This window comes from Phacochoerus africanus, chromosome 9, assembly GCF_016906955.1.
Source record: "Phacochoerus africanus isolate WHEZ1 chromosome 9, ROS_Pafr_v1, whole genome shotgun sequence".
NCBI classification, from domain to species: Eukaryota; Metazoa; Chordata; class Mammalia; order Artiodactyla; family Suidae; genus Phacochoerus; species Phacochoerus africanus.
The window spans coordinates 125480017-125506921 of record NC_062552.1 but is presented as its reverse complement, the minus strand read 5'-3'; the positions used below and the strand labels follow the sequence as shown (position 1 = coordinate 125506921).

General features: G+C 48.5%; 1 protein-coding gene across 8 annotated transcripts in view; it reads right to left on the bottom strand.

The window, feature by feature from the left end:
* WDR20 (WD repeat domain 20) overlaps nt 1-26905 on the bottom strand; it is a 66139-nt gene that overhangs the window by 18871 nt on the left and 20363 nt on the right. For 2 of the 8 annotated variants that reach the window (XM_047796730.1, XM_047796724.1), the window contains exon 2: nt 3758-3940. The exons of 3 other annotated variants lie outside the window; for them this stretch is intronic. In XM_047796730.1, the coding sequence (XP_047652686.1) occupies nt 3758-3940 (183 nt within the window). Of the gene's footprint in view, nt 1-966; nt 1057-2495; nt 2774-3757; nt 3941-4997; nt 5499-26905 lie in introns of those variants that run through there. 3 more of the 8 variants (XM_047796732.1, XM_047796726.1, XM_047796728.1) reach the window with 3 other exon arrangements.

Genomic DNA, 26905 nt, shown 5'->3' with positions numbered 1-26905 from the left:
TGGCACCTCTAACGGAAGGTGTGAGTGGGACAGTCTTGCCTCTAAGAACAATTAAAAATTACAAAGACCATAAAGTTAACAGTGAGCACTGGGATTCATGGGTGATGTTTCCCCATCTTCTTCTCTGGGTCTCAATTTTTTCTATAAACAAATATTTAAAAATTTTTACGATCCTCTCTATTCCCAGAGAGACATTTTCATCTATCTTTGGTCTCAGGTGGGTTTCTGGAACCTCCCAAACATACCCACCAGTCTACCCAGCCACGCATGTGCTGTACTTGCCTGTACCGGACTCCTGCAGAAAAGAGGCAAAGGCCTGAGTCATCAGGGCCGCAGTGTGTACACGCGTGTGCACACGGCCGGTGGAGGCCGAGCGGCCCTCGGCGAGGGAGGCGGCCAGCCTGGGGGATTTTCAGAAAAGCCAACCGACCACCTCCTGGCTCTGGCTCCGTCCTGAGAGACCCCCCACCTCAAGCGAAGCAGCAGCCCTGGCCAGGCCCTGAGTGGCAGGGCCTCCAGCCTCAGGCCCTCAGGTCACACGCCCTCCCAGGCCCCTGTCCTCTCCCGGGCCTCCTCCAGAGGCGGCTTCCCCGGCTCCCCCTTCCGCGGAGGGCGCCACCTCCAGGCACGTGAGGCTCAGCTCAGAGCACCTTTCCTCCCAGAGACGTTCACGTCCCTGCAGAGCAGGCCTTCGTGTCTGTCTGTCTGTCTGCTTCTCTCAGGCCCACTGTTTCCTCTTACATCACAAGCAGCCACTGCCACCTGCCGTGCGTGCATGTGTGCGTGAGTGTGCGCGCGTGGGGTGCCGCTGTTCACACCTCTCCCCGCTCTGAGAGGGGTGACACAGGGCAGGAGTTTCTGCGGCTCCGGCCCCGGGCACGGGCACGGGCACAGGGCAGGCTGTCAAAGTCTGTCAGACGAATGAGAAAACGGCCACAGCTCCAGTTCCAAGTCCTCAGCTCTCACCCGGACAGTTACTAGAGCCTCCTCACTGCTCCTGCGACCTTCCTTTTGTCTTTCTTTCCACTCCACCTTCCGCAAGTGCTGACAAGAGGTCTAAAAAACACGTCTGATCCTGATTTTAAAAAAAGCCCAAAGGTTCCCCCACAGCTTCCAGCGCCAGAGCCATATTCTCTGCATGCCACGAAGGGCTCACAGTCCAGTTCCAGCTCCTCCATCCGCCTGTGACCCCTGCTACCCCAAGGCCAACGGGCTGCGGGCTGGGACCCTTGCCTGCCTCATGTCTTCTCCAGCTTTGAAGGCCTTTCTCACCCTCCTCCGACTCCTGTGCATTCTTCCAACTCAGGTCAAACGTCACCTTCCGGGAGCTTTCTCGAACGTCCCCCACTGAGCTGAACTTTTCATCTCATACTGTGTGCAGACTGAAGAACACAGGGAGCACACGGCCCCGGGACTCTGCTCACGGCACCGGGACGACGCGCGACCCAGGCTCTCTGTGCGCTGCCCCCCGCTGTGGGCTCCTGCAGAGACAGGGCCCATCTGGCAACCGCACGCGGGGGGCTCACAGTCTAGGGCCAGTGAGCGTCCGTGGCATTAACTTCCAGATCCCACTCAGCTTTGCTCCCGGACCTGGACGGTTCTGGCACCTCCTCTTTGACTACTTCCTCCCAGGTACAGTGGGGACCGCAGCCCACCCCCCGAGCAGAGGAGGCAGAAAATGCCCTGAAACCTCCGAGTCCTGCACCACCTAAGGAGGCAGCACAACTGCTTCAGCTACACTGCTGCACTCGGAGAAACAAACCCGAGAGCCCTTCCTCCTCGCCATCCCGACCCGAACCCGAGAGAGTGCTGTCCATACAGCCAAAGACGTCCCTACTGCGAAGGGCAATCGATTTCGGCCCTAAGCTGTAAATGCCAAGTGGGCATTTTTTTTTTTTTTTAATAATGGCCGCACCTGTGGTCTATGGACGCTCCCGGGTCAAGGACTGAATCCAAGCCACAGCTGCGGCCACACCAGAGCCTTAACCCACTGCAGGGATCGAACCCGTGCCTCTGCAGCGACCTGAGCCACTGCAGGCAGATTCTTAACCCACTGTGCCATCGCAGAAACCCTCAGGTTGGCCTTAAACCTCATACAATCCCAGCACTCTGGACAGCCATTTTCCAAATAAGATGTAGAAAAGAGCAGGAGGTAGCTCAGGCTTAAATCACTCGAGTAAGGGGCTGCTTCTAGCCCGCAGCTCCCAGCCGTGCTGAGCAAGGAGTGGGTCTAGCTGATGCCCTCAGGGCCGGGCTCTCTGCTCCCGCCCTCCCCCAGAGACGACACACAAGTCCTTCTTGTTCTCTGCGTGGCATTCTGTGCCATCCTCAGCTGAGCGGCCTCCCGATCTTGTTCACCAAGAGCCTCTACATGGCTCCAGTCCCTCCCCTTCAAGAACTCGTCCCCCACCTAAACCCAAACCCCACTCTGACTCCAAAGAATGGGAAGAATGTGGGGAAGTCTGATTTTGTGCCCCCACTCTCCCCACCCCCCAATCACCCAGCTACTTAGAAATCACTTCCACGGGTGATGTTAATAAAATATCTAGGTAAATAAAGTAATTTTCTGCTTTAGGTTTTTTTTTAACAGAAATGGGATTAAATACTTTCCTCTGTATTTTGTCAATCCAGATGGCAAGTTTTGTTTCCAGTCAACCCAGATGAAACTAGGAGATGGCAGGGTTCAAAAGATTTCACCAAGTCCACTGGCAAAGTCAAACAGGAGCACCTCGGATGGGTACTGGATATGTGTGCCCAGCGTAAGCCATAACGACTGCAAAAAGAATCAGAATTTTCCCTGCGAATGTTCTTCCCCAAACAAAATTATTTCTTAAACAACAGAATCGATAATGCACTTCTGGTTCCTTGACTTTAAAAGCAGGCAACAATGCAAACTCCTTGTCCTTTGTGAGGGGGTCCCACGTGACCTGACCTTTGTCACATCAGGGCTGAAGTCACGAGCAGACTGGAACCCAGGCCTTCCCACTCCACAAGCCTACCCCATCTTTTCCATTTACCAGGAAAGTCACACTGAAACTGAGGACGAAGTACATCAAATGCGTAGCAGCAACACTTAGGGCCGAAAGAAAAGCCACTCCAAAGCTCTTAAAAAAATAATAAGAAAAACTGGCCACTTTCATCTGCCAGGTCGTCCTGCCACGGACAGCCCAGACACCTAGGCTCCCTCCAGAATGGAACTGAAGACACCAAAAACCCCAGTACATACCACAACACTGGCAAAAGCTACGCCATGTGATCCACCCGTAAGTGCCAGGATTTCTAATGGTGTCAAAGGTGATGTCACAGCAGCCCTTTTCAAGAGCCAGAGAAGGACTGAATTCTCAAACACCTGTCGAACACCTGCACCAAAACTTTAACTACAACTGAAGCAACTAAGGAAAGAGCTGATCTGTGTGAAATCTTCTGATGAGGTGAATAAGGTCTAGAATTCTTTACTTTACTTAAATTATAAGCATCAAGCTATAAGCCTCATCCCTACCTCTTTATAAAAGAATTTCAAGGCCCTACAGACACCTGAGCATGCTCCATAAAAAACACACAAAACAGTTACCCCATGGAAGAACAGGCGAAAGTCAGCAAGTTCATTTACCACATTGAAACTTGGGTAATACTAGGTACACAGGGGAGGAGTGAAAAGTGGGCTCAGCTCAAAGCGGAAAGTAAGGCCCACTACCCTTGGTAAGAACGTAGAAATTCTTAAAGGGATTCTTAACAGCTAAGACAGGGTGCTACTTACTTCCTCATTAAATAGTTTGCTAGTTTCTTTTTTGATTGGGTCTATAAGCTGGACTTGGCCTGCGGAAAAGCCCACTAGGAGAGAGACACTTTCTGCTGTGGCTGTGAGGTGGTTGAAGTCATGACAAGTAGGCTGTGTTCCTTTGTATATCCTTTTATCTATTGGTTTACTCAAGTCAGCAGCCTGGAGGAGAAAGAGAAAAATACACACGGTAAACAGCACATTGAGATGAGAAATCTAAGTTACACTATTTTATACGCCATTATGATGTTCAATCTTAAAAAGTATTTCAACTATTTTTGCAGTTCTTAGCAGTTGATAAAGTACTTTCACATACCTTAGCCAATCTGGTATTGTCAGACTATCCATAATATGTTTATGACTTTCGCCACTTCTTCAAACACAGTTAACAAAGACATTTGGACTTGAGGAGGAAAAACCCTTGTGATTCTAAATTCACTAGTTGTAAAAAGCATCCCAAGCATTTCTTCTTTTTTTTTTTTTTTTTTTTTGGTCTTTTCTAGGGCTGCTTGGGCGGCACATGGAGGTTTCCAGGCTAGGAGTCCAGAATTGGAGCTGTAGCCGCTGGCCTACGCCACAGCCACAGCAACGCAGGATCCGAGCCGCGTCTGCGACCTACACCACAGCCCACGGCAATGCCGGATCCTTCACCCACCGAGTGAGGCCAGGGATCGAACCCGTGTCCCCCTGGACGCTAACTGGGTTCATTAACCACGGAGCCCGGACGGGAACTCCCCCCAAGCATTTGCTAACAGAGTTAATAACCACACGCAAGCTCGGCTCTCAGGAGTTTCACAGAACCGAGATGCTCCCTGACGAGTGCAGCTGCAGCCCAGCGGGTCTCCACGCGTGGCCTCCAGACCAGCAGTGGCTGCAGCAGCCTCGCCCCGGAAACTCCGAAGTGCAAATTCTCAAGCCCCACCCCAGATCCAGGGAATGAGTTTAAAATCTTCCCGGTGATTCTGATGCCTGCTGAGGTTTGAGAACCACTACTACGGCCCGTGAGCAGCAGGCAGTGGCTCCCTTGCTGGGTCACAGTGTCTCTTCTGCATTGGCTTCCAAGTAACTTTCACTTATCAGGCCCAAGCTCAGAGTCCCGTACCGGCATCACCTTTAATCTTGACAATGCCTCTTCAAAGTAGATAATGTTTCCCGTTTTACAGACAAGAAAACAAGTCTAGAGAAGGTAAAAGAACTCAGCCGAGGTCACCATACCTACCTAGGAAGTGGCAGGGCTGGACTGGGAACCCAGGTCTGTTCCGCCATAAAGGACAGGGAGAAAGCACACACTCCACACCCTGACTTCTGACTTGGGCAAAATGTGATTTTTCAAAGTGCCTTCCTCCTCTGAAAGCAGGATCTTCTCTGCATGAGAAACCTTCTGTGCAGTCCAGTATGCTGGGCTGTTCTTGTTGAAATAAAGGAACCCACCCCCGCCCCCCCGCCTTGTGTGAAAATCACAGGTTGGAGAGGACTTAACACGTCCTTTAAGACAACCACTTCAGCCCGGTGTGCGGTTCCGGGGCTCACGGCACTCCTTCTCTATGGACCACACCTGGCGTTGGGCTCTGAAGATTTCTTTCGTCCCAAAAGGCTGGGACATTGTCCCAAGTATTCTAGATTTTTCAGAAAACAGATATAAATACTGTGTGAAAAAGAGGACCTCAAAACGACAGGCTCAGAGTTCCCTTCATGGCTCAGTGGTTAACAAACCCAACTAGGATCCATGAGGATGCAGGTTTGATCCCTGGCCTTGCTCAGTGGGTTAAGGATCCGGTGTTGCCGTGAGCTGTGGTGTAGGTCGCAGACACAGCTCGGATCCTGCGTTGCTGTGGCTGTGGCTGTGGCTGGCAGCTGCAGCTCCGATTCGACCCCTAGCCTGGGAACCTCCATGTGCCCCGGGTGCGGCCCTAGAAGACAAAAAAAAAAATTCTTTTCCATTACGGTTTATCATAGGATGTCTTACGTTTGTTATTTTTAATGGCAAAAAAAAAAAAAAAAAAAGACAGGTTCAAAACCTGAGCGTTTAGAAGTCTAAGTGGTACCAGTAACTCTGGGAGCCCCAGAGGAAAGGAATGAAGAGTCAGGCCGTGTGGACGCTCTCCTAGGCTCACGGCGCCAAACCCGCGAGGGGAGTCTGTCCGCCCACCCAGGGGGCTAAGTGGAGAGTGGTAAGAGAAGACGCACAGGAAAGGGCCTGGACAAGTGGAAAGGACTGTGTGACCCAAAAGGAAGCCCCGACTCTGGGGCGAGGAGACAAGGGGAGGCGGGAGGGGCCCCGGGGCAGCAGCCGGAGAAAGGGGCCCCTGACAGGCCGCCTTGAGGGAGGCCCGGGCTGGGCCCTGCAGGTGGGGAAAGAGAGGGCCAGGCTGAGGGACCGCATAGCCGACCATCGCAGTGCAGGAAACGGCAGCCAGAGTAAAAATAGCTCAAAACATTTACAAGATACAAGGCAGCTCGAGTCAAAAATCAAATGTGAAATAGGAACAATTCAATTACTACATCTCTATTATCAGCATCTGTAACTCTTGAGACTTATTAAGTTTGCTGAAGAAACTACCCCCTGAAAAATATACATAAAATTATGCACCAAGTAGAAAAGTCAACTCCAAGTCAAGCCAAAAATTAACAGAGAAAATGAATACAAATTAAATGAGCAAAAGAAACACCATGGTTCTCCGAAAAACAGGAAGTTAAAAGCACCATTTTTTCCAAGTATTACTACCAGTTTAAACTTAGGGACCCCTTAAAATAACTACATTAGCCTCAGTTATTGGTATATTTCTTTCATATTCTTGAATAATAAAAAATTCAAGTTTGTATTCTGTGTGTCTTTTTCCGTTGCTTTTTCTCATATTTTTTAAATTATTATTTTACAAAGCATCAGTCCAGAGAGACTGGAAATTCCCACCCTCACACCCCACCCAGAGCGTATGGAAGCTCCTGGGCCAGAGACTGGATCCGAGCTGCAGCTGCAACCTATACCACAGCTGCGGCAATGCCAGGTCCTTAAACCAGTGTGCCACAGCAGGAAAGCCTGGACATTTCTGAAACTGGTCTTTCGACACGGGTGAGAGAGTCCCACTGTCCTAGAAGCCGCAAGAGTAGCCCTCGGCCTGAGAACATCGCTTAGCAAAGGCCACACCTTCCTCCTCAACCCCGGTGGCACTGACGGTACTAGAACAGCAGAAGCTGAGCCAAGCAGCAGGTCACTTACACCAGGCAAGACTCGCTGTGAAACTTGAAGGGTTGCTAAGTGTGCACAGTAAGAAATTCTCCTTCCGAGAAACCCGCGGACTCCCCCACTGCTTCCTGAGCTTCTGGAGCCTTCCAGCACCTGCCCTCTTTCCCAGCACAATCCCGTCCACCTCGTCTGGTCTGCACTGAGTTCTGCCTCTCTTCCCACTGACACGCTGCTGTCTTCCTTCCTCTTCTTCCTCCTTTTCCTCTGGGGGTGGAGGCGTGCTAACGTGTACTCTGAACCCCCCATCTTCTTAGCAGCAGTTATAATCACCGGAGCCAGCCACTCCTCCTCCCATGGGCTCAGCAGCCCCCGGCAGCCAGCTTCCCCGGGGCAGATACAGTCTGGCAGGAGGAAGAGCTCAGACTTTGGAACCAGGCAGGCCTAGGTTCAAACCCTGCCTTCCCTCTTGGCCTTGGGCAAGGTGCCTGTCCCCTCCCCCAGAGCCTCAGAGAACAAAGCCTCTGCAGGGCAGTGGTGAGGCCCACGGATAATGGACATAAAGCACAGAGTGCTCACACCAGCACTTAGGTGGGTATCTGCCATTATAATTCACCCGTGTCGCATCCCGCCTGGGGGCAAATGCTTCAGGGACTTCCTAACTCCCAACACAGGGGGATGTGCTTACAGCCGGGCAGCCCTGCTCTTTGTGGTCAGCCCCCTCCATCTTCCCTAACGGCAACACCAACCGCTGTCTAATGAACACTTTCTACGCACGAGGAACTTGACACTTACCAGCTCAGTGAATCACACAGGTGCCCCTTGGAGTGGGCACTGAGACCATCCATGTTCTATAGCTGAGGAACCTGAGAGGCTTAAGGGGTGGAGGGCCTTGTCCCACCATGCCGCCCCAACCTGCCAGCCAACCCCCTCCCCGCACACATCCTGAGTCGGGGCAGGCAGATGCCCCTCCTTCCTGGCTTCGTGAAGCCGCCTCTTGACTGGGACTGTGTCCTCTGCCCCGTCCCCAGGGGTCTTACCCTTGGTTCAAGTCCCATCACCTCCAGCAAGTATCTGTCTCCCCAGCTACCATTCCCTGTGCTGGCTCCTTTATCTCAATTCTCAAGTACTTAATTTGCTCCACAAAATTTAGGGTTTAATCACGTATGTGATTACAGTATTGCTTTATGTCTGTTACCATCAATTACAACTAAAAACTTCAACAAAAACGCCTTTAAAACAGAGAACCTCTCTATTAAACAGTTACCATTGTGCTACCACACAAACTTACACTTTTTCTTTTCCAGCTTTTTGGTAAACCCTGCAGAGATTAGTTACAGATACTCTGTTTTGGTTTTAGTGCGTCGCAGCCTTACTGCCAAATATCTGAATCCCTAAACATGTATTTATAGCAGAACCAGTTCATTTAAAAGTCTCACCAATTTTGAGAATTAGATCACATTTGGTTATTCAGCCCCAAGAGAGTACCCAGTTGGTCATAAATGCTCAATATCTGTTAAATGAATGAAACTGCAACTGTTTCAAAGATAAGATTAAATTTCATCATTATGCTCATTAGTTTCTGCATAAGGAGTTACTGATGACAAATAATTTGTCAGCTTCTTATTCTCAATTTAACAGAAAAAATTTAAGTGATGGTTTAAAAATCCCTACTACAGAGACAGAGCTAGTTAACCGAAATCCTCACTCAATAAGCACCAACTTTAAAATGTCAAGTTTCTTTTTTCCTTGGACTTTTGATCCTTAAAATCCGTGGAATTCTCTTCATGGCCAATACTGTCAAAACATGACATCAGCAGGGCGGGTTTAGCCCGGCACTAGCGAGCATTTAGCTTCCCAGGCCGCAAAGGACTGCGGAAGCAGCAGCTGTTCCAGCTCACACCTTCACCCGGGTCACACCTTCACCCGGGTCCCTGCCCGGCCCCGGGGATGCTGCTGAGCCAACGGGAGTGTGGAGGAGGGGCCGGAGCCAGTGGGGAGAGGGCTCCCTCAGCTCCGTGGGCCTCCTGGCACCACAGTCCTCACGGGAGACCGGAGAAGGAGTGGCTGGCCTGCGCTGAGCCCCCTTCACAGACACCTGCTACCCAACCCTCCCGAGTGCCCAGGAGCACCGACGTGATACGGAGAGTCACCTCAGGAAGAGACGCGTGCTGGGCGATGGTGCACAGGAGGCAGGAAGTCAGAGAGGTGGCCTTCATTTCCCCAAGTTTCATTCTCCCTCCCCTTCAGGGAATCACCTCAGAGAGAGCCAGTCTCTTAGAGAACTTACCAGAAAAGAGTCCTTTTACTGGTGTACCCAAAACTGCCAGATACCCACCCAGACCAGGCACTCACCCCGTTTACACCAGAAATCTTCCCTCCTAAGCCCGCTCCAGCATTAAGCCTCCTGCCTGTTGCCTCAGTCGCCCCCAGGGGACCCCCAGGACAGCTCAGAGCCCTCCCGCAGCCGGGCCTCCTCCAGGCCCCTCCCAGCAGAGGCCTGGCACCAAGCTCCTTCCGCCCACTCTACACACGGCCAATCCACCCCACACCTGCCAGGGGCACCGACACCAACACTCGGGGCCTTTCCCACCCACAGCCCGGGGCGGCTGACCTCCTGGGCTGGGCATCCAGGCCTGGCTCTAAGGGGCCTCCCGCCCCTTCCCCCTCAAGGGAGCTTCCTCCCACCTTGAGGCCCCTCCTTCCAGTCCTTCTCACACCGGGGCTGCCGCCCTCCCTGCTGGCACGGAACCTCTCACCCCAGCACAGAGGGCCCCTCCTCCGGACCTCACCTCGGGGAGGCGTTCTCTCCCCCTCTCCCCCGCGCGGGGCCAGCCGAAGGGCCGCCCTCCCCAGCTGTAACAGGGAGTCCCCGGACCACTGGCCTGAACGGATTCATCACAGAGCTGGGCCGCTGCAGCGGCAGGCGCCGAAGCCCATGACGCTGTTTGAAAATCCAGAGACAGCTGCGGTCGGGCTCTCGACTGCCATTCCCTGTGACCACATCTCAGACAGCAGAACAGGAGGCAAACGGGAACAGGGGATTACTTCCCAGGGTCACGAAGGATCACCTGCTTAGGAAGACATGGGACATCGAGGGCACCCTTAAGATCTGGGATCCAGAAGTTCCCGTCGTGGCGCAGTGCTTAACGAATCCGACTAGGAACCATGAGGTTGCGGGTTTGGTCCCTGCCCTTGCTCAGTGGGTTAACGATCCGGCATTGCCGTGAGCTGTGGTGTAGATCGCAGACGCGGCTCGGATCCCGCGTTGCTGTGGCTGTGGTGTAGGCTGGTGGCCGCAGCTCTGATTCGACCCCTAGCCTGGGAACCTCCATATGCCACGGGAGTCGCCCAAGAAATGCCAAAAAAGACAAAAAAAAAAAAAGATCTGGGATCCAAAATAAACGTCCGTAAAGTCCTTCTCCCCAGTTCTTCCCGGGAGACTTGGCAGCTCGTCAGGCTCAGGGTTTCTGGCCCCTGTGGGGGATTCGTCCGGGGTCCAGGCTGGACCCCACCTAGCTGGTCACACGCTGGGGAACCCGGGCCAACGCCTTCCCAGTCACAGCAGTGAATGACGGGAGACTCGGACCCTCAGAGCCACGTGTGTTTAGTGAACAAAGCTCAGTGTGTTGAATCAAAGGCAAGTCTTCCTCTACGCGGTGGAAAAGTACCCGGCTCTGATGACAAAAACACTCAACAGCAATTCGCAAACGTCTTCGCCGCCACACTTCATGTACAGGTAGGTGAAGAGTTTAACATGCAGGGAACAGTCAGCTGCAAGGCACTGCAGTGATGCCCAGTCCATAAACCAACCCACCTGCCCCTGAAGGAGAAACAAAACCCGACTAACCTTGGGAGACACCCACACAATCCACCTTTCTCAGTTTCTTCAGTTTGAGAATTACATTCAAAATATCTGCATAATTGGCATTAACAGTATTTAAAGTGTCTAACACATTAAAAAAAAAAAAAAAGATTATCAGGGATATTAAGAAGTCAGTCAGGGGGAGTTCCTGCTGTGGCTCAGCAGTAATGAACCTGATTAGTAACCATGAGGACAAGGGTTTGATCCCTGGCCTCGCTCAGTGGGTTAAGGATCCAGCGTTGCCATGAGCTGTAGTGTAGGTCACAGACATGGCTCAGATCTGGCGTTGCTGTGGCTGTGGCATAGGCTGGCAGCTGCAGCTCCGATTCAACCCCTAGCCGGGGAACTTCCATATGCTGTAGTGTGGCCCTAAAAAAAAAGACAAAAAAAAAAGAAGTCAGGGAGTTCCCTTGTGGCTCATGGAGTTAAGGATCCAGCACTGTCACTGCAGCAGCTCAGGTCCCTGCTGTGGCATGGGTTGGATCCCTGGCCCAGAAACTTCCACGTACTATGGGCATGGTCAAAAATAAAGGGATACTATATGTAAAGTTAAAAAAAAATAGAAGCAGAAGAAGTCAGGTTTGGGATAACCTCTCTCGGTAGGGGAAACAAAATGTCAATCGACTGCACAGTTTCAGCGTTTCAAAAAGGACAGGAACGCTTCTCCCTCATACACCACTCTCTCTCTCTAACACCTACTAAAGGACCTGGCACATAGAAGGCATCATCAAGTAGCTACTGCAGAAATGAAACAATTCTGAAAACGGAGGGAAGAGAACAAGTGAAGTGATGGGAACCACAAGAAGCCAGAGCCGGGCATTTATAAAGCAAACATATAACCCTTTTGCTGACCAAAATCCTAACAATAATGCCTACTTGGGTGCCCATCCGTGAGAGAAAACAACCCCATTAGCAAAAATACCAACGCGCTGACAGCTTACAAAGCACCCTTGAGCATCAGTTCTCCTGACCCTCACGACCCCGTTACTTTGTGCCTGTAAGAACTCTGGCTGCTCCTGTATCTTATAAACAGAGAAACAGAACTAATGTCAAGGAGAAGCAAGGGGTGGAGTTCCCCTTGCTCGGTGGTAAAAAACACCCGACCAGTTGATGGAGCATGATGATGTGAGAAAAAAGAATGTGTATGTGTGACCGGTCCCCTTGCTGTACAGTACAAAACTGACAGAAGAGTGTAAACCAGCTATGATGGGAAAAAATAAAAATCATTTAAAAAAAAACCCGACTAGTGTCCATGAGGACATGAGGACACGGGTCCTACCCCTGGCCTCGTTCAGAGGGTTAAGGATCCAGGTGTCACTGTGAGCTGTGGTGTGGGTTGCAGATGTGGCTCGGATCTGGTGTGGCTGAGGCTGTGGTGTAGGCTGGCAGCTGATGTGACCCCTAGCCTGGGAACCTCCATACGCCAAAGGTGCAGCCCTAAAAAAGCAGCAGCAAGTACTGGGGTCCAGGCTTCCAAATTCCTGGCCCCTGAACTCCGCCTACTGCATCTCACTGCTTCCACAGGAAGTTGACAAGACAACATCTGAGGTAGCACCTAGTTAAAATTCTATCACTGTGTGACTCCATCATCCTATGCTCGCTGAAGTGGGAATCAAATATTCCAATCCTGCTCATTCTGGCCCAGATTCCAGACCTACCTTCTCAATGCATTTGCCCTGCAGGGCTGTCTTATTAAAACAGAGTAATAATTCCAAGCATAGCAACTGACACTGAAAAGGCACTTTAGAAAGCAGCTCCCCTCTTTGACACTCAGATTTCTCCTTTGGAAAACATAAGGACTTGCTGCTTATTGTAGAAGCTTTACAAATTCTCATCATTCACTAATACTTTCAAAGAAATATAAGCAAGGAAAAACAGGGATATTGCTTTCTACCCTACATTTCCTGGAAGAAAACAGAAGCCAAGTTTGGGGCATGTTTTCCTTCCAATATGATTTTCCAGATCAGGACAGTACCTTCCCTTTCTTAGGTTCCACTCCTCCTTCCTTGTCAGACACAGTGGCACACGCCTGCACTTGCACCGGCACACCAGACCCACGCCCTTTTCTAAACACAAGCCTGCGACCTCGCTTCCGACGGTCCTGACCCCGGAACGAGCGCCTGCCACTCGCATCCCTGAACTCCTCTCGTGTGCACAACAGCAGCGAGGCCACGAGAAGTAGGGTGAGAAGGGAAGGACGATGCCAGCCACCATCAGAATACAGGCAGATAAGGAGATGTAAGATGCCAGGGGTGCCACCTTCAAGTCATTCCAAAACGGGGAGCGATGCAGAGTCACAAAATGTACACGATGCATCCAGTGAAACTGTCACAGCAACCATCTGCGGAGAGACTTCTCAGAGGAGCCAGGGAAGGCTCCTGCTTTGCAGATGTGCTTTGGGCGGGAAGGGAACGGCAGGCCAGAAGAAGCAGGGCTGAGATCACGAGAAGCGTCTCCCCGCCCCGGCCCAGCACTGTCCGTCAAGTGCCTGCTGGAATGATCAGCTTCTGCTGTTATCACACGCTCTTTTTCCCCAAAGCAGCCCGTCGCTTAAAACTGCGCTACGCCAACTCTCCTCTTCGCCCAGAGTGGTTTTTACACTGAGCTGAACAAGCTGCTCAGCTCCAGCACCTTCGCCCTCTCCGCGTTTTCTCACGCTGCACGCGCATCCGGGTCAAGTCTCCTCTCACAATGCGTGAGACGCTGCAAATGGTTGTCGTGGCGCTGCATTTAGACTAATGATACACTGACTTCTTCATTAAAGAAAAACTATGAATAAACATTAGGTAAAAATCAGTCTGCACACATCCTAACACCAGATCTCATCACATTAAAATGCTGACATATTCAAATGGCCTACTTTTATTAAATACTTCTGTTACATATGCATAGAAATATGCATTTCTATTTCCAAGGGAATATCACCATCTCAGGAAGAGGCAAGATGCTTTCATTTCTGCAAAAGATACTTCAAATTCTTAGAAAATAGATATTTTTTTAAGTTCCCACTAAAAGAGGTAGGGATGGGGAGGCATTCTATGACCTTCTAAAAGTGTTGTGGAGTTCCCGTCGTGGCTCAGGGGAAACAAATCTGACTAGCATCCATGAGGACACAGGTTCAATCCCTGGCCTCACTCAGTGGGTTAAGGATCTGGTGTTGCTGTGAGCTGTGGTGTAGGTTGCAGATATGGCTCGGATCCCGCGTTGCTGTGGTGTAGGCCGGCAGCTGTAGCTCCAGCTTGACCTCTAGCCTGGGAACTTCCATATGCTGTGGGTGTGGCCCTAAAAAGACAGACGGACAGACAGACAGATAGACAAAGTGTTGTGACAACACTGGTAAATTAAGGACCATTTCAAAGCAGTGAGCAGTTCTATATGCTGCTTAACTACTATGCTATTGTTTTCCTGACATTTATATAATCCATGAGCTTATTATGCTTGGCACAGCACATGGATAATTTTTCAGTTTTCCAATTCAAGTTGCTGAGGAACAAAAGCAGGACTCAGCAGAGGAGCCCCCATTCTACATGCGAACTGCCCAAAACCTGCAGCTGCACAGAGGCCCTGACACTCCCTGACACTCACTTCCTCATCCTGCACTGACACTGAGGCCACAGGGCTGCAGACCTATCGGCCTAGGTTTCACAGAGCTTAGAACTTTGGCACAATGAACTCCTGAATCTGTAACATAAGAAACTGCAAAAAATGACACTGGCCTGTACCAGCAATTTTACATCAAATGACAGTATTCTGGGGCCAGTACCTCACTGGGTTTTCAAAGGGGAAATAAGAGAGCCATCTTCACCATCTCAGGAAGAGGCAAGATGCTTTCATTTCCGCAAAAGATATTCACTTCAAATTCTTAGAAAATAGATATTTTTTAAGTACCCCCTAAAAGAGGTAGGGGTGGGGAGTACAATAAACTTATCTTACAGTAAAAGGAGATCAGCCACAAAAACAGACGGCCAAAATACTGGATTTGGTCTCTGTAATTCAAACAGTTAGTCTCTGATGGAGCCAGGCCTCAAGTGAGGTGAAGAAAGCAGCCTAAAGTCAATGACAGTAACAGAGAGCTGGCCCGCTCTAAACACTACCACGAGGAGTCCCCTCACGCCAAGGCAGGTTAAAGATCTGGCCTTATCACTGCTGTGGCGAGGGCCACAAGTACAGCCAAGAATAACAATAAATACACACACACACACACACACACACACACTCTCTCTCTCTCTCTCTCTCTCTCTCTCCCCTTCATTTAAAATTTTATTTTTGTTTTGTTTTGTTTTATTTTATTTTTGGCCTCCTCGCAGCATACGGCGTCTCCAGGCTGGGGATCAGATCCAAGCTACAGGTGCGACCTACAACAAAGCTGTGGCAATACCAGATCCTTCAACCCACTGTGCAAGGCCAGGGATCGAACCTGTGTCCTGGTGCTGCAAAGACACCACTGATCCCGCTGCACCACAGTAGAAACTCCCATCTAAAATTTTATTATGTCACTGGAAATACTCATTTGACACTTGGAGCTATTAGTCATTTGTCATATATGTTTTATACGCCCAACTAATCCGAAATTTTTTAGGACATAACTGTCTTACAGGCCACCTCAAAAACAGCCACTCAAATATGAAAAAGGTGAATTGTGTGAGTCTGCTTTCCAAAAATGAATAAACTCTTAATATAAATAACATCAATAAGTTCTTTGCTTGAGATTTGTTCATGCTCTCCAACAAATCCCACCCCACACAGCGAGAGCTTCACCGCTCTCCAACGCAAGTTAAACAGAGGGTTTCGAGCAGTGAGATGATGACATCCTGTGGAGCTCCCGCACGAGGAGCTCTAGCGGTCAGTGTTACATGTGCACGTCTGTGTGCACGCACCTGTGTATTATACGTGATAGTGGGGGAAATGGAGCGAGAGTGAGAGAATTATTGTGTTAGCTTCATGATCTGTACTGCACTGTCTGCAATATTGTATCTGTAAATAAAATACAGACTAGACTTTAACACAATAAACAAACAGCCACTCAAGACATTTTTGGGAGTTCCCACTGTGGTGCAGCAGAAATGAATCCAACAAGGAACTGTGAGGTTTCAGGTTTGATCCCTGGCCTCACTCAGGGGGTTAAGGATCCGGCGTTGCCGTGACCAGTGGTGTAGGTCGAAGACGCGGCTCGGACCCCACATTGCTGTGGCTGTGGCTGTGGCTGTGGCTGTGGCTGTGGCTGCGGCCGGCAGCTGTGGCTCCGATTGGACCCCTACCCTGGGAACCTCCATGTGCCGAAGGTACGGCCCTAAAAAGACAAAAGACAAAAAAAAAGAAGAAGACGTGTTTGCTGTTTCTTCCCCCACCAGACTGAAAACGCCTTCGTAGCACCTGGAAAGACCTGAGCACTGGAACAGCAGCGGGAACGCAGGCGCAGCCAGCTTCGACACGTGGGCCAGTGCGGGCGCGTGCGGGAGGCGGCGGGGGGCAGGGCCTGCCCGCAACGGGAGTGTAAACCTGCCCCACCTCAGTACCCAGCGGTCCCACGACTCAGAGCAAAGGCTTCCTCTCCTTTAAACACAAACTCAGCTCCTAGGGATTCATCTGTAAAAAACATTTTTCAAGCGTGTAAACTATGTGTAATAGCCCAAAGCGGGCCCAACACAAATGTCCACGCACAGGAGGCTAGGTAAACAGCAGGCTGTACCCGGATGACCACCTGCGGAAATCACGCACTGAGAAAAAACCCTGACAAATCTCACAAAATACGCTTGAGTGAAAGAAGCCAAATACAAAAGAAGTATAGCATACGCGAAATAATTCTACTTACATAAAACTCGAAAATTAAAAAGCCGCATCTGTGAAGTTGGAAGTGAGGGCAGTGTTTAGCTTCGAGGAGCATCGGGAAGGAGTCGTGGGGGGGTGCTCCAGGTGGCTGGGAAAGCTCGTGGCCCCTAGGTGGCCTGGGGCTGATTCATTTCTGTTTGGATGCTATCCTTAAAATTTAAAATAATTTTAGATCAAATACATATACAAAGACAGTCAACGCAGCTTTGTGTCTCACAAAAGTTAACCTCTTATATGTGTTCTAGAAATGAAAGGGATAAATCTGTCATGTCGCCTTGTAAAACAGAGACACTTACCAGCAAAGAAGGAAGCTACACGCTGTATCATTAAGTGAAAAATGCAACAATAAAAACAATTCTAAAGATAAAAAGGATTACAAAGAAATCTGAAAGTTGAATCCATACACATTCATAATCATATTGTTGTAAGTGTATTGTTCTTCTGAATACGTCTCTTAAAATAAAGCGAAATTTATGTGACTGTCATTAGGAATCCAAATTTTCCACATAAGAGGTATGAGTGCAAAATCATTAACCTTAAATCTGATTAGGAAAGATCAATGTGGACTCATGCGGGGTATTTTTTTTCTTTCTTTCTAGCTCTGTCCAGTAAAAAGGTATGAAAGCAATGACTCAATGGCAATAGGAACCCCTAGTGCCCAGAGTATTTGCTGCTTAAAGTCATCAAGGCTCCTATATACTTGTTATCAGGTATGGGGCAGGAAATGGACAAGACGAATGAATCTAGAATACTTTTTAATACCTCTGAGTAAGAAAGCTATCAAAGATTACTGAAGTTGGGTCCAAAAGACTCAGGGGGCAAAGCAGAGGGACGACCACTGGTCAAACACGAAGCAATTTAAACATAAAAACAATACTATAGAATTGTCATCGACTAAATAAGAATCTGAGTGCATACTAGTATCAATAAATGGGGAGGGAAAGAAAGCTTTCCTCTGTAGTAGACTAACACCTAATAAATATAGAAGGAAAAATTAATGGAGTTTGAAAACCACCATTTTACAATCATCAGAGTAATACGGTAATAAGTGATTCAGCCGAAAATCATCCATGGATGCTACAAAGAGTAGATGACGGTCTGATGAGAAACAAGATATCTACGTAGTCTCAAAGCATCCCTCCACAAACTACGTACTGATTACAAAGAGAAAGTGGAATTTTACATGGATTAATTTAGCAAACCCGTTAATCAATGCTAAACTAACATCGCCCACATGACCTGGGGCAGAGCAGCTTCCCCTGCCGCCACTCAAGACGGCTCTGCAGTAGCCCCTCGACGGCAGGCTATGAATCTAATCACAAAAATATCAAACAAATCCAAACTGAGAGATGTTTTGCAAAACAACTGGTCTGAACTCTTTAAGATGCCAAGGTCATGAAAGAAGAGACTAAAGAACAGGTCCAGACTGAATGAGACTAAAGAGCCCACAACTAATTGTAACGTATGAGCCTGGACGGGCTCCTAACCAGGGGGAAACGGCCATTAAAGGACAGCAAGGTAAATGGTGACATTTTAATGTGAACTGCGGATGAGATCAATGTGATACTTTTGCTTGTGATAAATGTGTGGTGGTTACGTAAGAGAAAATCTTGTTCTTGGGAAAAGAAACAGGTTTATGCAGATAAATGGGTATAAGAGAACAATCAGAGGGGAGAGCCACAAAAATATTAAAAGTGGTTATTAAATGGAGGTTAACATTTAAGTGACAATGTCTTGCCTATCCTAATCTTCTACTTTTCCTCAATAATTATATACTATTTATTCATTTACTTATTGTCTTTTTAGGGCCACACCCGCAGCATATGGAGGTTCCCAGGCTAGGGGTCAAATAGGAGCAGCAGCTGCTGGCCTACACCACAGCCACAGCAACACAAGATCCGGGCCGTGTCTGCGACCTAACACCACAGCTCACGGCGACACAGGATCCTTAACCCACTGAGCAGGACCAGAGATTGAACCTGCGTCCTCATGGATGCTAGTCAGGTTCATTTCCACTGGGCCACAACAGGAACTCCAATTACATACTTCTTAAATGAAAAAGAAAATGTAGGCCAAAAAAAAAAAAAAAAAGACTGAAACTATTTGAAAATTATTCCGGTAGTTTAAAGGCACGCCATGGCCTAGCACAGGGTCACAGAAAAATACATGCCTTGTGGACAAACAGTGAAGTTCACCACGAAAGGAAAGTCAGGCCAGACCACGTGAACGCAGGAGCAGGAATGACGCACACACCACCACACACGACACCATATTCCGACCTGGCCAAATCCTAGATTTCACACCAATCAGGGCTGCTGGAGTCTGTTATTAATGTTTCTGTGGCACTAGTGATGTCACTCAATGAGATGAGAAAGGAAGGAAAATTCTTTAAAGAAGCCAACCATCTGGGGACAGAGAAGGAGGCCATGGCTGGTTCCCTGGTTTCCCTCTGCACACAGGACTGCGGCGTGGGAAGCAAGCACCGTGTCTCCTAATTTGCTACAGCGGCAGAGAGAGAGAACATTTCCCAGCGTCCTAGCTGGGACATTTCATCTGTTCCAAGTTTACCTCCCAATTTTCCCTCAAATGTAGATCTAAAATTCTCACAAGAACTGAACTCCAAATTTATCATCAATCCCACGCTTCCATGCCCTAAATTACCCTCAATCCAGAAGAAGTAGCTAAAAAGGTTACACGGAGGAATTCGTTCTTTGGCATTCAGTAATATTTTAACATTTAAAATCATGAGGCCTGAAATAAAAATACTGGGCTCAAGAGGGACAGTATTGTATCCGTAGTCTCAATGGGGACAGGACTGTATTTTAAATGTAGGTTAGCAGGCCAACTAGCTGAACAAGCAGTTCCCAGCCGAAGGCTGAGATCAACCATAATCCAAAAGTTAGCACTTGGCAACAATCACACATTTGCTTCACTCTAAGCATTTATCATTCATTATCTCATATAATAAAACACGCGTAATTCAAAACTTGCAACTATCAGCTTAAAAAGTTAAATATAAAGCTATTCACAAAGAATTGGACTGAAGAAGCAACTCCTTTCTCAGTATGAATAATTCTGTAACAGATTTTCTCTATATACAATGGTCTTATACGAATACAGGTAACCTAACTCTCATGTTCATGAAAGCAGAAGACAGATCTGGAGTTTTTAAAAAGTCACATTTACAGAGTTCCCGTTGTGGCTCAGTGGTTAACGAATCTGACTAGGAACCATGAGGCTGCAGATTTGATGCCAGGCCTTGCTCAATGGGTTAAGGATCGGAGTTGCCATGAGCTGTGGTGTGGGTTGCAGATGTGGCTTGGATCCCAAGTTGCTGTGGCTGTGGTGTAGGCCGGCGGCTACAGCTCCGATTCAACCCCTAGCCTGGGAACCTCCATATGCCACGAGAGTGGCCCAAGAAATGACCAAAAAAATAAAATAAAATAAAATAAAATAAAATAAAAAGTTACATTTGCTCTCAAGATGCTGCAGCTTAAAACCAAACTAAAATAACAAATCAATTCATACAACTAAACCTGGAGCTCTAACTCCTTCCCCACAAGGTGCGCTCTACCCAGGAAAAGCAGTCAAGCAGCCTAACCCAAAGGCCTCACTTCTGTCTCTTTTCCTTTCACCTGTGGGCTTCTTGCTTTTACATCAGACAATAACAACGAGTTGTCAGAACCTGAGATTACTTTATAACAGAGAGTAAGGAAATACAGAAGACTTTGAAAAACTCATCAAGCTTGGCCTAAATGAAATGACACACATTTAGTTGGTGCCAAATGCCAACTGCTGCCAGCCTTCTTCAGGCTGAAAAGGGAGGAAGGAGAACTGCACGGGGAGGAACAAGCTGCCCACCTCTTGATAACCCGAAGTTCTGGATCTGGCTGTGTCCTCAGCAGCTAAGGCCAGCGCGTACTCCCACAGCTCTTTCCAAAGCTCCTGACTGCCTTCCAGAAAATCTTTCCTCTGCAGCCAAGCCAAATGCCCACTAATAAAATTTTGGCCAGTAGGGATGTATGCAAATACAAGAAGGAAGCATCAATAGGTAGCAAGTTTAAGCTAAGCTGCATAGACACTGAAAGCTAAGAAATGCAGGCCAGTAGCTCAGCTAGGTGGTACGTATGGTTATGACAAAGGCTGAGGTTCCAAATACCAGCAGGTCCCGTAAGCAGCATCTGAAGTTTGTAAGGGGTCATATACAGAAAGACAGTCTTTATGGAAAGCTGCCCTCTTGCCTCCATTTCTCTCTCGTAGATTACAGCCACTACATCTGTCTTTAAATGAGAAGAGACACACAATATCATGGCAGCTCCACATCTTGTTGTCCACAGCCAGTCCAAGTACTTGTGCTGTTCTCAGAAAGTTTTCAGACCTCAAGTCACATATGTGCAGCTGGGCAGCAAGAAACCATGGCACACTCAAGGACCCAGAGGAGGAAGAGCATGGCAAAGCAGAGACCCAGCCAGGGCCTGTCCCAGTGCAGGTCAAGGCAGAGAAAGGCTCCAGGAGGCTGCTTTCAAACCTGAGATGTCCCAATCTAGACGGCCACCTGCCTTCATCACAGCTCTTCTGCCTGAGTCCCTAGCAAATGACTCAATCACTTGACATTTTTAAACAGCTTAAGGAGTACCCACTGTGGTGCAGCAGTTTAAGGACTCAGCACTGTCTCTGCGGTGGCACGGGTTCAATCCCTGGCCTGGTGCATTGGGTTAAGGATCTAATGTTGCTGCAGTTGTGGCATAGGTTGCAGCTGCAGCTCAGATTTAATCCCTGATCCAGTAACATCCATATGCTTCAGGGTGCAGCCAAAAAAAAGGAAAAAGGTGGTGGGGCTTAAGTTATTTCTCTATTCAAACCCACATAACAATCTACACGGGCCCTAACCCAGGAAAACAAAAACACCGAATAGGGTACCATTTCAAAACACTAAAGTGACACATTGTAGAGAATCCCTCTGAGGAGTGATCAGGGGCACAGACCGTGAAGCTCAGATGCCTGCGTTGGATGTGGGTTCCACCGCTCCCGCCCTGTGAGCTTGGATTAAATTATTTCTCTTTCTACACGACCCCTTCCACAAAATGGGGAAAGGGAAATACCAAAACAGTTCCTACTACACACAGTGTTTGAGGACGGAGGAGTTAAAGTACTGTGACTGGAACACAAAGGGCTATTAGCATTGTGCTATTAGCATTATTAAGTAAATAACAGCCATTTGCATTTGTTAAATGCACTCAAACCAAGAAGTACAATGAGTAAGCTTAGAAACAAGCATTTAACTTCCGGTAGGAATTTGAAAAATGAATATATTTTCCGATTTAGTTGCCTGTCCAAAAATGCGTGGGGGGAGGTGAAGGTTAGAAGGCGAGGAGGAGGGAGGGCCTGGTAAGAGGAGCCGACCACCTAACTGCTGAGCTGCACAGAGGCAGCTGTCCCCCTGCTCAAAGAAGGGCTCAGTCTGCTAGCACTTGCTGACTTTCATAACACGGCTGGACTAAAGCAAAGCCAGCAAAATTACTTTTTCTCATCAATTAAAAACTTTTCCGGAGTTCCCGTTGCGGCTCAGTGGTTAACAAATCCGACTAGGAACCATGAGGTTGCAGGTTTGATCCCTGGCCTCGCTCAGTGGGTTAAGGATCCGGCGTTGCCATAAGCTGTGGTGTAGGTTGCAGACGCGGCTCGGATCCCTCGTTTCTGTGGCTCTGGTGTGGGCTGGTGGCTACAGCTCCGATTTGACCCCTAGCCTGGGAACCTCCATATGCCGAGGGAGCGGCCCAAGAAATGGCAAAAAGGCAAAAAAAAAAAAAAAAACTTCCAAATTCAATGTAACATAATTTTTTTAAGTTTTAAGAATACTACAAGTGCAAGGGCCAGAGCTATGTCATATCCCAATGTATACCTCACCAAAAGTACACATTGATTTCTGGGTCAAATATATTGAGTAGCACATACAATGTGATGACTAGACACGTGTGAAAATGCAGAGGTTGGACTATGATCTCAAAGTCTCTTTTACCTCCCGATTCTCTGATATACTTAAGTAAATGACTATTCAGAAAAGGAAATAAAATGGCTTTTGTCTATATTAAAAAAAAAAAGAGTTCCTTTTGTGGCACAGTGGAATGAATCCAACTAGTATCCATGAGGATGCAGGTTCGATTCCTGGCCTTGTTCAGTGGGTCGGTGAAGCGGCGTTGTTGTGGCTGTGGTGTAGGTCGCAGCCGTTGCTTGGATCTGCTGTGGCTGTGGTGTAGGCCGGCAGCTACAGCTCCGATTTGACCCCTAGCCTAGGAACCTCCATATGCCCCGGGTGCGGCCCAAAAAACAAGAAGAAAAGAAAAGAAAGAAAAAAGTGCTGAAAGGTTGTTGCTTAGTAGACTGGGCTAAGAATACAAGGGGATAAGTCCAGAAACAGGGGTATTACAACCATTTGTGACATGAGCACGTGACGGCCACATACTCACATGAACGCTTTGGGAACAAGGTCGTACAGGAAAGGCAGGGTGGTGCAGCAGAGAGCACACAGGCTCAGGAGTCTGAGAAACCCACTGGACTCTCCCGAGGCCACTTACCTGCCGTGAGCCCCTGGCAAATTACTTCACTGCTCAGAGGCTCCCCTTCCTCAGTCTCTACAGAAGGTGGGACACCCCACTCCCTATTCCACAAAGTGTCTGTAAGGATCAGACAACATGTGTGAAGACACCTGGTTGAGCGCCCAGCACTAAGTAGGCATTCAGTCCATGGCTATCAACACAATCCACAAATTAAATGGCCAACACTCTGAGCGTTCACCACGAGGCCATGAGACCCCATAAGGCAGTGGTTCTCAAACTTCAGCACCACTGGCTGGTAGGACAGAGGGCTGGGCCGCACCTCGGAGTTTCTGACTCCACGCTCGAGAAGGGGGCCGCGAGATCTGCATTTTCACCGGGTCTGAGGTGCTGCTGCTGCTGCTGCTGCTGAGAACCACATGGAAGAGACCCTCTGCTGTAAGGAGAGGGAAGGAAAAGGAACCCGACGGTTCCTGGAAATGTGAGAAGTCAAACAGACGACAGCAGGGCTGAGCAGAAAGGTGCCGGGTGGCACCTGAGCAAAGACCAAGACAGACAGACACAACAAGCGTGCAGGGCCGCGAGGCGCCGCCTTGGCCCCTTAAGTGTCTGTGTGGAAGAGCCTCGCCACGAGAGCCGACGGGTTCGGGTTCGGAAGAGGCCGCTGTCAGGCTAACTTTCTTCCGGGCTCAGCTTGGATTTTCTGATGGGTTCGTACAGTGACTCATGACGATCCTTGAGAAGGTTAAGCACGCGGTGAAACAAGCAGAGAGGCGCCAACAGGGAAACGGGAAGAAAGGCGCCGAAGCAGTGAGAGCCCTCCGTAGAGCCTGAGGCGGGTGATCCCAAAGCATCCTCCACCTCTGCAGGCAGGACCTCCCGACCTCCTTCCGCCAGGCGAGCGCCCAGAAAGGGAGGCTACCGGATGGGAGAATCAAGCCCGTTAAGCCCTACGTACTAACTTGGCACAATCAGCCATTCATCGAGGGAGCTAAGAGACCTCAAACACGACTCACTGAAGTCAGAGGGTAAAATCTTTTCTCACTTTGGTTTTACATCATTCACTAAACACGTTCCTTAAGTGCACTACAGAATAGTATTTAGCTACCGCTGCACCTATATTACTGATCTTAGTCTTTATTTACCAACTGAAAATTCTACAAAATTTATTTCAAAACAATGGTCACTACAGCAGAAATCACCACAACCATGTAAATCAACTATACTTCAATAACTAAAAATGCTCACCAACAGACTGTACCTCACTCCTTACTTTTAGGTCAACACTGGTCAGATAACTACAACTCACACTGAAAAAATACACAGGATACCACCATCCACTGCCTGCACCACTCAGAGTTCAGCAGAAAACTGCTGACAGGTTTTTCCCCAAAAAAGACCTAAGAAATCAAGAATTCCTAAGACTGCTCTTAAAAAGGGGGGAAGGACTGAAACTGCACCTCACATCTCATTCCAGAATAAGTCTCGGCAGTATCAGCGAGATATCAAACACGAACAAGGCAACCTCAGGAGAACAAGAAGAAACCATGAAGATTGAAAGTAGAAGAGCTAAGTACGGCCCCAAGCCCACAGCATATGAGAAAAGAGTAGTAAGTCTGTCTATAAAATAAAATTTCTACCCAGGGAAAACACCCCGAGCGAAAATCCGAAAACAACTGACAAATGGAACCGTCTTCAACTCAGGTCACAAATTAAGATCTGGAGTTCCCGCCGCAGCTCAGCAGAAACAAATCAGACGAGGAACCATGAGGTTGCGGGTTTGATCCCTGGTCTCATTCAGTGGGTTAAGGATCCGGCGTTGCTGTGAGCTGTCGTGTAAGGTCGCAGATGCAGCCAGATGTGGTGTTGCTATGGCTGTGGTGTAGGCCTGATTGGACCCCTAGCCTGGGAACCTCCATATGCCGTGGGTGTGGCCCTAAAAAGCCAAAAGGGGGGGGCTAATTTGCATAAAAGAGAGCTCTACAATTAAAAAAAAAAAAAAGACCAAATCCTAGTAGAAAAATGAGTACAGGACATGGACAACCCCCTTAGAAAATACAAATGGCTCTTAAATATATGAAACGATGCTTATACCACTCTTCATCTGTCAAATTGGCAAAGATCAAATAATAGCGCACTGGGCCAGAAGTATAAATTGGTACGACCTGTGGGAGATAATCTGTGCCTATCAAAATCACAAATATACATATCCTTTGATCCAGCAATTCCATTCAGAAGAATTTATTCCTCAGACATACCAGCAGCATGGCAAAATGATCTATGTCCAAGGTTATTTCCTGCAGCACAGTTTGTGATAGCTAAAGACTGGAAACAATTTCAGTGTCCATCAAAGAAGGAACGATGATACAGCCACACAATAGGACACTGTGAAGCTATTAACAAAATAAAGAGCTCTTTACACAATGACAAAGAATAATCTCCAAAATATATTTTATAAAACAAAACAGAAACAAGGTGCAAAACAGTACAGATGCTAAAACTTACATTTTTTTTTTTAAGAGAGGGAAAATAAATGTGATTTTATATGCAGAACCATAGGCTGTCTCTGAAACACACACAGGAACTCAACACTGGTTACTTCTAAGGATAGATGGGGTACTAGGGGACAGAGTATGGGAGATTTTTCATGGCAGGTCATCTGAACTTTGACCCATGTGAATATATTGCCCATTTAAAAAATAAAACACACCTATAAGAAGAAGTCATAATACTATGTTCTAAATGAGGATTTTCTCACTAAGTTACTTGAGATAATAGATTCCTTTCACAATCTATCTACTGAGCTCTACATGCACCAAGCACCGCGTTAGGCACTGCGTCCCAGCAGTGGAAACGGATAAATCTCTCCTCTCGTGGACTTTAGGAGGGACACGGCCAGAAAAAATCAAATCAGCATCAGAGAGCGGACGGGAGGATGAAGAAAACTCAGCCAAGTGGAGCTGTGGGCCCGAGGTGGGACGGGGCTCACGGAACGCCGCTTTGACAGCAACACCTTTGGTCAGAGATGGGAAGAAGCGAGGGCGCCAGCGCTGCGGCTGCCGCCCCGGGAGAGGATGCCAGTCGGAAGGAACAACCGGCACAAGGGCGCCAGGGCTCCGAGGACGCAGCGCGCTCCTCTTCAAGGACTGGGACGGTGGGAGGGAGAGAGAGTGCGAGAAAATCTCCCGGGTGGCTGAGGCGGGAGGGACCAGATCACAATAAGGAATTTAGGTCTTATTCTAAGAATAAGAAATGTTTAAACAGTGGAGAATGTGTCCTGACCCATATTATTTAAAGATCACCCTGGCCGCCATCCAGAGAAGAGACTCTAAGAGGCAGGGGAGCAGCCGAGAGCCCACCGTAATAAAGCGAGTGAGAGAGGCCGCCTTGAACCAGGGAGCTGGAGGTGGAGCAGGGGAGTGATCAGGTGCTGCACATAATTTAAGGCAGAGCCAAGAGACTCTACCGAGGCACTGGAAGTGGACTGAGAAAAAGAAAGAAGTCAGCGGTGACTCCAAAGTATTTAGCCCAAGCAGCTTTTTTACGGGGATCTAATTAATAGGTTCCTTAAAAAAAAGTCACGAGTTTCCACTGTGGCACAAAAGGACGAGAGACATCTCCACAGTGCCAGGACGCAGGTTCGATCCCCGGCCCAGCACAATGGATTAAAGGATCCCGAGTGCCTTGGTAACGGTCTC